We start from the raw sequence: 14,624 nt of genomic DNA, 5'->3' as shown, positions 1-14,624 counted from the left end.
CAATTTTCACTGCTGGAGTACTGACCCAGGGCACCTGTGCAGGTGCTGGATTTTTCAGTGGAAGTTAGGAATGAGTTAGTAAAAAACCAGCCATCAGGGCTGGTATAACTCTGAGCTGTCATAACTGACTCAGGCTTAGCACAGGCCCTTCAGAACCCTCCCCTGAGCATTCTCCCCCACTTTTGACACTCATGGTTACATCAGCAGCATTATAAAGTTCACAGCTGTTCTGCAAAACAGTCTGTAAAAGAAATTTCAGCTGGAGAAGTAATGAGGACAAAGAGGAATAAACCACAAGGTGTTCTTAGAAGAGAGAAACCCAGACAGGATCTCCAAATCTGTTGCCTGGGAGGCCAAGCTCTGCCATCTGCACCTTCAGCCCCAGCACAGCAAGTTCCTGAGCTGCTGTGAAATCCCTTCCAGAGCAGAGCACAGGGCTACTGGCTTGGGAAGAAGAGAAAAAGTTACATGAAACATCTCTGGCAATTAAAATTCTGCTGACAGCAATGTCACACCACATCACTAGTGGAAGAAGTGAAGCCTCTGGAGAAGTGGTTACACAACCTGGTATTGTGACTTAGAAATATCCTGCCCACTGGACATCTTTACAGGCATTTGGCAGAACCTAGAAATAATCACAGTTCTGAAGGCAATCTTTATGCAAAGCAGAACTCTAAAACTTGTTTAAAAAATATCCACACAAACAGCAATAAAGGTCACCTGTCCCTGCTTTGGGAATGAGGGAAGGGGGGGAAAGATCAGAAGGATTACCTGAATGGACTTAGAAAATCCCACCTTGTGGAGCTGTTTCAAAGTGCCTCTTACTTACTATTTTGATTGGAAAGTGCAAAGAACAAATATTAAGAGTAGGAGGAGAACATACAAACAGTTACAGACAATATACATTTTGACAACTTGTTTGATTATCATTCAGTTGCTGCAAGGGACAGATTCCCTGTAGCAGGAATGCTGCAAAACAATCTCAATAACCAGCAGCTTCCAGCAGCAGCTCTTTCCAATGCAGACAGAGCAGTTGATTTTATAAATTTATTTAAAGCCCTCCATTTTTCTCTTACTTGTACTTAATTGAAACCATAGAAAACAACTGGTATTTCAGTTGAGGTCTGATTACCTCGTTCCTTCACTGCCCATGTGCCAGGACTCTGTGACTTTCCCTAAGGCAGGTTGCTGGTGGCATGAAAAGACTGTAATATCTGAAATAGCTACAGTGCAGCACAGCCCCCTCCAGCACTAAGATAACCCCTCCATGCAGAATTTGGTAACACCCATTAAGAAGCAAAACCAAGATATACAGAAAAGGTTAAAAAATTCTATTGCTCAAACAAATCCTAGTGAAGAAGTTCCATCTTTAAGACACAGGACCAAGCAGCTGATGGAATCAGCTTCCCTGCCATGGAAGCAGAGGCTCCCTGGGCTGTTCCATGGCCTCTGTCAGCAGCTCTCAGTGAGACAGGACAGGGCAGCTCCAGGGAGTCCAGGCACAGCTCAGATTATCCAGCTGTTAGTCCTGCTAAATGCAGGAAAAAAACCAAACCCAAAAATAGACATCCTTTGCCAATAAATTGCAATGAAAAAAGAGAGGCATTAAAAAAGACAGGATGACTAGTCAGTGTGATCCTGCTCCTTTCTATGCACTGACTTTCAGAAGGAGATTGGAGTAGGAGTGGGAAGGAGTTTGCCATGGACTGCTTGTACCATTTACAGACAGCATTTGGCATCTCTTGCTCATATGTCAAATACGTGCCTGCACAGTGTGCCAGATGCAGCTTCTGGTGAATTTTTAAAGAGGAATTTAATGCTGACATAACAAAAGTGATAAATTGCTCAATTGTTTGCAGGGCAAATCCTGAATGTACTAATAGAGAAGCACATGGAGCTGCTGAAATTCCTGCCATGGCTGAAGCACTTAGGACCTTAGCAAGCTTATGCATTCATATCCAATAGCAAAAATCCCTTCTTGGATATGGGGTCTCTGGGACCACAGGAGGTTCCAAAAGGTCAGTGGTATAATGGCCATGGCTAGTTTTTACAACCAGAAAAAGTTGCTCAATCTTTCAGAATACGAACTTCTATTTTAAAGAATTATTACACTCTTATTGAGTATCACAAAGTTTCTCTATTATTTCCCACAATGGTCATATTTCACTTCCTAGGTTTAAGTCAGATTTCAGAACACATTTTTTAAACATTAGGCAGACAGAAGAACAAAAACCTGCAGTAGCTGAATTATGGTATTTACAGGGACATTAGACATTCACAGTCCTTACAGGAATATTGTGCTTTATGATCCTTATGATTTACTGGGAGAATCATGCAAGATTCACAACACTTTACAATTCACTTGCCAATATCTTCCTCAGGCTTTGGCTTTAGGGTGCTACTGGGAGCTAAGCCAGGACAAACAGTGGAAGTTTGCCACACTGGTCATGGCCTGTTTGGTATCTGGCATGATATTGTGACAACAATACATCCCAAATTCCCTTCTCTTTGGAGATAAGAGTTCAAATGGACAGTTACATTTAAGTGGTTTTACAGCTACTACTGTCCTCTCTTACCCAAGGCCTGAGGATACAGTGAAGACCCTCAAAGTGTTAGGAAGAGGCACACCATTAAGATACTACACATAAATTATCACAACCCTTCAGTCTTGAATCTGACATGACTTTGATAGTTTTTGCTTCTCTTGGTCATTTTAGACAACTTAAAACACTCTTTTTACTGTCTAGATTTCCCAAATTCTACAGGCAAATATCATCCTGCTGAGAACTCTTAGGCCTCCCTAATCTCCATGAGATGTTGTGCCTCAAAAGCTCCTGCCTTGCTGAGGTCAGCAGTCATGCTGCTGACAGCTCTGTAAAACACCCTCTGGAGCTCCCCAGCCCCACAGAGGATAAGGGGAGTTGCCATATGCCAAAGCATGAGCAATTTTTGACTTGCAGTCAAAAGCATCCAAAAGAGTCAGTATGCAGCATTCTCTGCCATATGGAGGAATTGTGATTTGGCCTTTTCCCCAGCTGTATCTCATTAAGCAAAAAGGAAAGAAAAAAGGGAGGATGTCCTTTTCTTCTGTGCAAGCCTCGCCCCAGAGTTCTTCTTCCTTTGAGGGACAGTTCACTGCTGGTACCTGGAAAAACAAGGCAGAGAAGAAGGAGGCTGTAAGAATCCAGGTGTTTGGGGACAGGGCTCTGTCCAATTCAAAAGTATTTTTCTAAGTCTTTTACACTTTGAACATGATTTCTTTCAGGGAAGAGGGAGAAGTGCTACAGAGAGACAGGACTGGTTCTACAGGGCTGAGAAAGATTAGAATAGAAAAAGAACCTCATGTTCCATGAAGTCTGCAGGGGTACATTACAGCAAAGGATGATATTTCCATGTACTGCAGCATTTTGCACTAGCAGCAATTTTGCTTGTGAGCTCTGTGGTCTGTTTTACTCAATGTGGAAGGTTTGATTCATCTGACACTTTGCTGGGATTTTGCCCTTATCTTTTCCATAGAGACTAACACAGCATTACATTAATATGGTTTAATGCTACAGAGACAATAACCATGGCTGGTGCCCAAACTGGTCACCACAGCTGGATTTCAAAGTTGTAAAGACACAGGCACCTCAGAGCCTCTGTGCTTCTTGCCGATCCTCCTCGATGTAGAAAGATGTCAGGAGGAAGAAGGCTCCTCCAAGGACCCCAACAAAGGCACAGCTGACAAAGCTGTACTGCATGCTCCGGAAACTCCACTGCAGCGATGGCACCTTCCTGGCCTGGACAGCATTGGAGATCTGGGGAGGGAACCAGGCTGCCATTACTCTGGGGTAACACTCCATCCTCTCCTGCTTTAAACAGACTGTTTATAGGGTGAGCCTTGAAAGGAATAAAAGAGGCAGACAGCAGAGAGTCTGCTCCCAAAGATTGTCAAACCCAGTACCCAGCACATCTGTGCTCCACCGCTCTCCAGCTTCCAAATGGTCAAGAAATCTCATGTTGTTTCACACCTTCAGTGCCTCCAGTCACAGGCAGGAAGCATATTTCACCATTTGCTAGCCTATCTCCAGATTGCCAGCACAGGATGGGCATCTGGCAGTGACCTTTAGCATTTCTTGATCCCACTCAGTAGCTTTCTGTCTCCTTTATTGGCATCCAGTGGATAGAAACAGGGGGTCAAGCAGCAATACAGGCACAAGCAACAACATTCATAAGACAGGGAAAAGATGGAAATTAATCTTAGACAGGAGTGGGGTCTGCTTTTGACCCAAAAGACATTTGAGGAGTTATGGAGTGACATTGTGAGTAGGTGAGAGGAAGAAAATACCAGGCAGGTGCTTTTTGTATTGGTGGGAGAATGAGATTGTGAAGGCTATAAATGATACACATGAATTTTATTTTTGTAGACAGAAGGAAAATCTGATTTCCAGAAATTCAGTAGGATTCAATACTTAACCCAAGAACTTAAAATCTCTTCTTGGCATAAACAAAAAGATAAATGGTGAAAGCAGTCATTTTTATTCCCACATTTGTTCTTGATGGTTAGAATATACTGTGTGACTTGAAATGCATAAATATGAAACTCTTCAATCTTTGCTGGGTTTCTATGATTATTTATGACAGTTTAGGAAGATAAGAGGAAGATCAACTCTAAATGGGCACCTAGGGACTACAGCAAGCATAATGGCCACAATACAAACCTAATGCACTTAATTTTAAAATGCTTAGTGAAAAAATCTCAGGAGTGCAGAGGCAAGAAAAACAGGCTCTGAAAAAGAAAATTTCCTGATTCTTCTGCCAGATTTTAAGATAAAAGTTTGGCTGAAGCAGATTAGAAAACACTATAAGAACATGAAAGCAGAAGATTTGGTGTTTAACCAACAGCCATGGGAAGTGTTGGTGTATGGATTCACAGAACATTCCAGAGGACAATGAGGGTACTCAGTCCACAGGAACCCACTTGGACACACAGCAGTTTTACTCCTGCATTTATTGCCTCTGTTCTGTGTGAAGTTACAAGGTTATCTGAGATTAATCTCATCTGGATAGGCTCTTTTTGTCTTCACTCTTTTTGATGAGCAGCTCTTTAAGGTGACTTCTGCAGGTCCTGCACCCAGTGACAGGCGGGATACAACACAAAGCCTCAGTTCTGCCTGTGCCCCAAAGAGGGCAAGGACAGTGGGCAAAGAGGCACAGTCAGTTTAATCTTTCAGGCAGAAAGCTTAAATCAATTGATTGGTCAAAGGGAGAGTGAACAAGACATGGTTCCATTTTTTAGAGTACCTCTCATTTTTGTATCCTATTTCAGCCATTTTCCACAGGGTTGTTGGTTGCTGTGTTCCCACACACACATACAGTCAGGTAAGTGTGAGAGCAGGAGTTTCCTAACACCAACAAGTGAAGTGGTTTCTTCATTTGCCAAAAAAAGAAGTCAGCAGGGTAATCCCTCAGGGAGAGAGGCTCTCTTCTCTGCCAGACAGATTATGCAGTTGAGACTCTGGGTTTCACCAATTTGAGGACAAGGAGAACCTCCTGTGTGGCTGGACCATAAGCAGCTGTGCAGGTATTGCTTACTCAGGATTGCTGACCCTGTCTAACCCTGACACAGTTAACATAGGGTGAACTTCTTTAAATAAATTTTCATACAGACTAAACTTTAAATCAACAACAAAGATTCGATCTCCCATGTCAAGTAAAGCAGGAAACTCAGAATGGGTGCTTTGTGAGCTACTGTGTCTTAAAATGAATGAAGGAAGGAAATGAGACTGACAGATACAGTCCATTGGAACTACAATGAATGAACTGCACAGACAAAGCAGTATGAGGCTGATTTATGCAGAAGCACCTAAGATCAAGAAAATGTAGGAAGGGCAGAGAAATCAGGTCTCAAGGAATGTGGGAATTCAGGCTTAAAGTTATTTGAGACCAGAGCTTTAAAGGTCAAGTAGTATCTAAAGACAACATTGCACACTTCTGTTCTGATTTTCAAGAGACCATTGACTAATTGCAAGATTTCAAACTTCAGGATTTGACCTAAGATTGGGGTTTTAACACATTGAATTAATTTCCATGAAACTCCTCACAAACTTAGCAGAAAGTGCTTAAATCCCATGACACTGTCTTTGCAAGAATGTATGCCTCTAAAAATATATGAATTTGCAAATTTAAAATAAATTTCTACACAGTGCATAGAACTACTCACACCTACAAGCAGTGTCACAGGACCAAGTGCTTCATGCAAGTAAAAATGTTTACAAAATGTCTCTGAGTCCTAGAAATTGAGTAATTTCTGGTTTTGGACCAGGTAGTGCCTATGATTCTGCGAGTGTCTGTATTTCAATTTCTAGATGTTTACCCTAAGGAAAGCTCAATTAGGAGAGAATTCACTTACAATCCCAATGAGGTATGGGCTGCCTGCATCTCCCAGCAAATGGCTCACCAAAATCTGCAGGGCAATGGCTGTGGACTGTCGCCTCGGCGTCACCACGTACTGAAACAAAGCACAGCCCATGGGAGGGAGCATGAACACAGAGAACTTCAGGAGTGTCCAGCTGCTCTAGAATATCCCAGAGATGTCCATAGAGCAACTTCTATGCATTTCATATTCAAACACTGTTTACAACTTTGGAGACAGAAAAGTTATTCTGAGCAAAAAGGTACACTTTATCATTTGGTCAGCCTCTTCCTTTGTCTTCAGCATGTTTTGCTAAGGGAAAAAAAAATCAAGAAAAGAAGACAAGGAGAAAATAACAATAAAGTAGCTAAACTATGACTTCCATGCTTCCATACACAGCTCAGAGCAGCTTGTACAGATCCATTTGGCCATGCAACCAATAGAAGCCTCCAGACAGTATCCCTTGCAGTCACAATGATGTGCTAATAAGGATTCAGCACTGACAATCTCTCAGCAAAATATCTTATGACCTGTGTCAGCAGGCCTGGTCTAGACTGATAGGGAAAAGTGGGGTACCTGGAACCTGGAGGAGCTGTAAAGCATGTCAGCTGAGACCTTACAGACCCCTTGAAGACTGAGGGTTAGGACCCAACCTGCCAGTCCAGAAAGTGGCTGCTGATGTTTGGATGGTACTGCCTATAGCTGAGACATAAGATGCTGTAGTAACGACACCTCACACTGATTTTTGTTTTTCAGTGCACACAGTTTAAATAACAAATTGGAGAAGGAGATGGGGTGCACATCCAGAACATGGTAAAGCATCACGTAGATTATAACTATTTTGTCAAATGAAATACAGTAATTTGGGGGTAATAAGCCTGTGCTACTCAAGATCAACCATGCCTGAAGAAACCTTTCAATAATACATTTATGCAAAAAGCATTCACAGTCAGAATGCTTCAGAAGCAATTCCAAACCTTCATACCTTTGTTTTCTAACCACTTGCTCATATCAGAAACAAAATGCTTATTATTTTCTCAGTCCCCTATTCCACAGTTTGGGGGGTATTCTTGAAACTCACCTAAATGCCACTAAGTATGTCTCACATACTAATTAATAGAGTGACTGGTGTTTTATCAAGGGACAGACTCTAGCTGTATAATCTGTACTGTGGCTCTATCACTGCCTGCAAGGAAACATTAACATGCATTATAAGTTGGGTTTAAACCTAAAAAAGACTCTGCTCTCACATTTAATTTAGAGTTTTGTTCCTGCTTACCACATACTACAACCAGTTTCAGTAAAGAACCAGAGCACAGTGTCAGTGACCCTCTTAGGCACTTGCTCTCAACCTTGGATACACAAATCACTCTTAAACCAGCTGGATTAGAATAGACAAGCTCCTTCCTTCCTTTGCACATGTGCAGCTAATGTGTAACCTGCTCCATTGCTAGTCCCTCCAAAGCAGATATTTCTAAGCAAGGTTAGAACATTTCTTTTTCATCAGGAATATTTAGGTAGAGTGCTTCAACAATAGTACATATTAAACGAGGGATGCTTTGGAGTTCTTTCCAGAGTTACAGAAATCCACTGTGATGTCAAGTTGCCACAACACTGCATCCAGTCCCCAGACAGTGTAAGAGCAGAGTGATGTGTTCTGAAAGTCCTTGTCACCTGTGGGATGAAGGAACAATCCAACAGCTCCTTTTCACTGAGGCCAAAGCACACTATGGCCTAGACAGAGGATGTGCAATCTACCCACATTTTTTTTCTCTCAGAACCTGCCTGGATGATGAGCATGCACAGTTTGTCAACAGGCTCTCTTGTACAGAGACAAAAAAACTACAATAGGAAACTTTGAGCTTGGGGAGCAGACCTGGCTATGACAGACTGTACTAGACTGGAGAATGTCAGCTCTTGGCTCTCTGAGGTTTACATGTCATCTGTCTTAGACTCAAATTTCTTTCATGGATAATGATAGGCTGTGTTTGAGAAATGCAAATCAAATATTGTTATGCACTTAATATATCATTGGCATTGCAAGCATGAGAAAAGCTAAATATACTTTGGCTCTCCCAGTGACTTGCACCACTTCCTTACTACCTTTATTTAATATCCCATATCTGCAACTACAAGAAAACTGTAACAAGAAAAATACAAGAGAAGAATGGGATGTTTCTTATAGTTTCAGGGCTCATACAAACTCTGCCTTTGCTATTACTCAGGTTCTTCTGCACAACAGAAACTATACTCAAGATCTCAAGGCACTGTGGCATTCACTAGGAAAAGAAGAAATAAAAGACACCCTCCCACAGGGCCTGTGAAGTAGCCATGGGGTCGTGCCTGGCCACAGTGACTGCCCAGGACCCCACAAGGTTTCCCTGTGCAGGAGTGGAGGTGACACCCTGCACACTCCTCCTCTGAGGAGATCCAGCCCAGATGCCTGGACAGAGAAGCAGGTGTCCCAAACAGGTACAGTTTGCAGATCCCTCATGCTGCCTCTGAAGGTTTCAGAGACCCTCCCTGCAGACTGCTACAGAACTGTAGCTAAAAAAGCAGATGGAGCACACAGGCTGCTGAACACTTCTGTACCTCCCACAGCACTTCCAGAGACAGAAACACATTTGTAGCCTTCCCAAACCCCTCCAGTTCCAGCATCTCCTACACTATTAGCTGCCAAAAACCTAAAAGACAGAGTTCCATAACCTCACAGATGGCAAACATGTTTCATAAAGAATACTCAAAATAAAGCCTCCTGGTAAACCAGCAAGGCAGTTACAGCACTTCTTCACTTGCACATTAGGACTGCATTTGTACAGTAGATACTTTTGTGTTTACACTGAATAGGAGGCACAAAGGTGGCTACATGCAATGCCTCTTGATGCACCAGCCACAAAGGGAGGAAGTCCTTATCATTCAGTCAGCATCTTCCTTTGTCTTCAGCTCCACAGGTTGCAGGAGAAATTAATTCCTAGCTACATTGTCTGGCTAGTAGTGCCATGTAGGGAAGAAAGAAAAGTCATTTTCATGGTAAAATAAGAACATGCATTAGCAAATCTAGTTATATTATCAGAAATCCTATCAGTTCACATAGGAAACAAGGCTGAAAGAGAAATTACTGCTGTTACCAATGGCACCCTTCAGTCAATATAACAGCAGTAATACACTGAACTCATGGGGTTTCAACAGGATGAAACACAACTCCCAAGATTGCCACTGAATGTGCAGACATCTACGAATTCAGCTCAATTCCAGCAGTTTTCTGATAAAACAATTAGTAGCATTCAGAATTCAAGAGATCCAACCCAAAGCACATTTGTGGTAATAAACTTGATGTCTGTTCCCAGGAGAATACAGCATCACAGAGCTCTGCTACACCAAACTTCTCACCTCCCCACTTGTTGCCAATTGATACAATATTGCTGGCAACTGATCCTACAATATTCTAAAAGAAATGGAAGTTAGGGATGTTGGTCACCTGGGAGACAAGAACTTCCTTCTCTTCCAGATTTACACAGATCCAGGATGTGGCAATGGTGCTCCCCACAGATTTCCTGCAGGCTGCAATGTGGTACAGCATTCCCTAAGAAAACTGAGACTGTTGGAGTGATGGAACTGAACAAAATCCCTTCACAGCTTGGATTCAGGAAGGAGGTGTAAGAAAGAGCTGATAGTTACCATCTGCATCACTCTCCTCACTATGTACCACCATGTGTGACCATTACCTAATTTTGTGATGTCACCTTCCTCTTGAACAGTGTCAGAGGACAGAATGAAAATGCAGATGTAGTCTTTCAAAGAAAAGTAAATTAAAACTTAAAACTTAGAAAAGTTGGTGCCTCAACTCATGTAAAAAGGATGGCAATGGTATTTATACTTTCTTCTGGTGCAAAAAAAAAACCCAACCCAATTATTTCAAAATAAACTGAAATAGAAGATAAGTAAAAAAGTCAGTCTGGACCAGTGGTAGTTTTTTCTGCACCTGTTCACTGCTGCAAGGCTTCAGCTCTTTTCTCATAGGATAATTGTTTCTGACCATTCTGTGAAAGTCAAACAAGAATCAAAACCCTCTTGGCTGTTGGCTGAGATTTTAAGTAAGCAGCCAATTGGCTAATGCTGACTGCATTATTTACTATTTTATTAAAATTCCAGAGTGCAGAAAACTGACATGTAGAGAGCAGCACCGTGAAAGAGAACATAATGCACAGTCAGTGTCAGCAGGACTTGGCTGAAGAGCCATGAAATGTAGGTAGTTCCATTCTTTCATCTCAATCAGAATGCAAAGAAAGGTTCTTCAGCTATGAAATAGAAAGATAAACTCATGTCAAGGCAAGATCAGGCAGTGGAAGGAGAGTTCTGTAGTGCTTCACAGCTGGTCCCTTTGGTCACTAGAGAGTGCTCAGCATTTGGCAATATACTTTTTCATCCTTTGACAGACACTGTAACAGAGATACTTTTATCTCTGCTCAGCTTGTCTACTACTTGGGTTTAATTAGCCAGTGCAGATACCAAGTTGTATATCTGAGCAACTCAGACCACAGTGCCAGAGACCTGGGGGTAAACTTCCAGCTCCTGTGATAGCAAGGAGCAGTGACCTGTGTTCCACTGGAGACACAGGCTGCAAGTCTTTTTCCTGTGAACTGCTATTGTGTATCACTGCATGTTGTGCTACACATGAAGGCACTCACTGTGGTTCTTAAATGAAAGATTTATTATGACTGTGGAGTTTCCAGCAGCAAAGCGATTTCAGCTCCCTTAGATTGAAACACTATTAAATAAAATGGGAAATGTTCATGTGACTCTTGCTTAGGAAGAAACAGTCAAAGATCTTTTTTCTGCTGTCCCTTAACTTTGTCCTGATGGCTTTACACAATTTCCCCACTTCCAGGGCCACCTGCAGCAGCATTGTGCCTGTACCACACTTGTCAGAACAGTCTGTCTCACAGGGAGTTTCCTGCTCAAAATATTTAGGTTACCATCACATCCACAGTTTTTCAGCACAGGGATCCCAAAGTAGAGTTTAGGCATCTTGGGTGATCTGGCACTCTACTCCTCATGGAAAAGGGCAGTGTCAATTTAAATATGTCTTATTTATATTTTTGTCTTATGCCCATGGGTAGCAACAAAAGAATTTTCAATCATATAAATAACTTTGGTATTTCAATCAGCTTTCTGCAGTCTGACTATCAGATATGAGCATTTCTTTGCTTATTGCATTGATAAACCATATTCAACTTATTCATATTACAGATTATTAAAAAAATCATATAAACTACTTGATGAGACTATAATGATCTGCCCCAGGGTTTACACAGACATCTATTAATGACTGTGGAGCTACAACCTAAATGAAAGGTTGCCAAATTTTTATTGAGAGTGAAAACTCAAGTAAAATTACTAACTCTAAAAACCTTTGAAATGATAAAAAGAAGCTGCTCATCACAGTCTAGACAAACTGTGCTACAAGATGTGTGCTTTTCACATCACTCTTTCTAAAGAAATTACTGATGACAGAATCCAAATGAAATCATGCACTGCTATTCCTTGGCTTGTGGTGTCAGTCCTGGAATTCCCAAGAAGCCCTCAGAAATCACTGCTGACCTGATGCTCTGGCCATAAGTAGCACCACTTTATGAATTGGACTTGCAAGAGCTGGAATTCATCTGCACTGTATTCTGAACAAAGGAAACTTGCTAATAGTTCATGGTCTATCAACTTTGCCTCATTTGGATCATCCTTTCAAACCTCTGGAAAACAAATAGAAAATCTGATTATAGACACAAAATGACCCTGTTTCTGGTGCAGATAATTTTCTAGCAGACAACACAGAGCTGTACAGAAGCCCAGAATAGTATGGGCAGCACTAGAGAGTGCCACATGCAGGAGTTCCATCCAAATCAGGACATCTTCCTGGGATTATAACAACTTGGACTACTGCACCAGCACACCCTTATTGCCACAGGCATCCTTGCCCAGCCAGTACACTGTGGCAGATTCCAAGCAGGATACCAATAAGAGAATTCTCTGTAGGAGTTCATTCATCTCTCCCCAGAAAGCCACCAAGATGTAAGCTTAGGAACAATATTACATTGACAAAACACTTGAAATAAGGAAATAGTTTCATGAGCACTTACCAGCAGTATGTCTGTCACAACAGCCCAGTTTACAGACAAAAACAGTTCTCCAAATGCAATAAAAATCTGCAAAACAGGAAAAAGCAGTGACTATACTATACTATACTCTGCCTTTCAATATTGTGAAGATGAGACAGGCTCACTGACTGTGCTTATCTATGTAACAGTTGTCCTACACACCCATTATTTCTAAATTAGACACACCTCTCTATGCTTACAAGCACTAGCATCATCTTGAAGGTGGGGAAAGGAACCAAAAGAAGGTTTTGAGTCAAAAATGCTCAGCAGAAGAGCCAAAATAGGAAACACATACCACCCTTCCAAATTAACTGCTATGAACTACTGAACCCAAGAAGAGGAAAGCAAGATCCATGGAAGAGAAATATTCAGTACAGGTTTACAAAGTGCACAGGGATGCAAATGAAGCCAAGTGAACACTTCTGTGCCTGTACAAGTACTCTTAAGGGCTCCTTCAGAGAGAGAACTTCCAAAATGGAATGGATTCCGAGGAGCAGGCAGTCTCAAAACATTGGTGTCCTGTGGGAAATCCCTAATCCATCACAGATGGAGACTCAGCCATGAGGAAAAGGGGTAGGGAACTGAACAGTTCTTACAGCTGTGGTCTCAGAAATATTAACCCTCTCAGCCAGCACTGGACACAGCCTGCCTAGACTAAGCAAGACTTGAGGAAAGCACTAAAGTTACACCATTGAGGTGGAGCAGTGCCAGAAAGCAGAATCTCTTCAGAAATACAGGCCATAAAGTCACATGGTATCTGGCACATTATTTTTATCTACTAATCAGACTGCTTATGGTACATTGTTACAACAGGTACCAGCATTGTGTTTGGTAAGGTCTTGGCCAAGATGTTGTTCCTGGTTGAGGAAAACTCAGTCTAGGAAAGGCACAGTGACAAACTCAGATGTTTTTGGAGGGGTGGCTTACATTCTTCTAAGGAGAACTAGACCTAGGATATCTACAGATATCCTGTAAGTAATAGATATAAATAATAGACCTAGGATATCCACACATTCTGTGGTACTTGTCTGTTCTGTTCATTTGATTTCTTCTCCAAACCAGTTTGGGGAAAAAGTTCATTGAAGCACGAGATACTGAGTATAGACCATTACCCAGACATCTTTTCCTTCACAATGCTTTATATTAGGTATAAGGAAGAATTTCCCTCTGAGGGTGGTGAGGCCCTGGCACAGGATGCCCAGAGAAGCTGGGGCTGCCCCACCCCTGGAACTGTTCAAAGCCAGGTTGAACAGGGCTGGGAGCAACCTGGGATAGTGTAAAGTGTCCCTGCCCATGGCAGGGGAGTGGAACTGGATGAGCTTTCAGGTCCCTTCCAACCCAAAACTCTGATTCTATGATTCTAATGAAAGGTATATTTTTGTAGCTCCAACCAAATATATTGATTCACTCATCTAACACAGACTGGCAAATTAAACTCTTGTTCTCTCTCTTTAATGAAAAGAAATCCCCTGAGGAACACACTAAGAGTGGAGCTATGTGGGACTCTGAGAAGCAGAAAAAGACAATGGCTAATTCTTCTGGGCACTCGAATCCCCACTCTGGGATCCAAAAATAATCTTTAATTTCACATTTTGCTCTGTGCACACACTCAGACAGGCAAATCCACTTATGTTTTCTCTTTGTGTAAAGGTATTTTTCCACAGGAATACACATTCCTGAGGAGTCAGAAGGAAAACCTCTTTGAACAAGCATTATTCTTAGAAGCAAAAAACCTGCAAAAGTGCCTTTTTGCAGAGAACTGTTGATTACTGTAATTTACTTTACTTGGATCCTCTTATTTATGTTAATCATGGTGCTTTTGGCTGTGGAGTCACAGGAAAAAAGCACAGGAGTCTTTCCCTAGCTGTTACCAGATTATAGTTGAAATAGAGTTTACATTCAGTTCCCTCTTACAGGGATTTTTTGGTCATTCCTAGCAAGTTTCTGTTTTCCCCTTTATTGAGAATGGGATTTAAGTGATTTATACTTTAGTTTGCATTGCCAAAAACTTGACTTTGAAGATCAGCTAGTGATCTGGGTTTTGAAGGTGAGGGCTAAATTATTCTTTGCAACAACAG

At 41.8% G+C, this 14,624-nt stretch overlaps 1 protein-coding gene across 4 annotated transcripts in view; it reads right to left on the bottom strand.

Annotated features, from left to right (window-relative positions):
* Positions 1–635: 635 nt before the first annotated feature.
* The window catches only part of LOC306811450 (protein spinster homolog 3-like), a 41,231-nt gene continuing 27,242 nt past the window's right edge, over positions 636–14,624 (bottom strand). For 3 of the 4 annotated variants that reach the window (XM_079325158.1, XM_079325160.1, XM_079325159.1), the window contains 4 exons: positions 12,529–12,594; positions 6,392–6,490; positions 3,629–3,797; positions 636–3,145 (listed from right to left, as the gene is read on the bottom strand). In XM_079325158.1, coding sequence (XP_079181284.1) covers positions 3,630–3,797; positions 6,392–6,490; positions 12,529–12,594 — 333 coding nt within the window. In that variant the 3' untranslated portion in view covers positions 636–3,145; position 3,629. Of the gene's footprint in view, positions 3,146–3,628; positions 3,798–6,391; positions 6,491–9,872; positions 9,978–12,528; positions 12,595–14,624 lie in introns of all 4 variants that reach the window. The other variant, XM_079325157.1, reaches the window with a different exon arrangement.

Source organism: Erithacus rubecula (assembly GCF_903797595.1).
Source record: "Erithacus rubecula genome assembly, chromosome: 22".
NCBI classification, from domain to species: Eukaryota; Metazoa; Chordata; class Aves; order Passeriformes; family Muscicapidae; genus Erithacus; species Erithacus rubecula.
The sequence above is the reverse complement of the archived record's forward strand: the minus strand, read 5'-3'. Positions and strand labels throughout refer to the sequence as shown.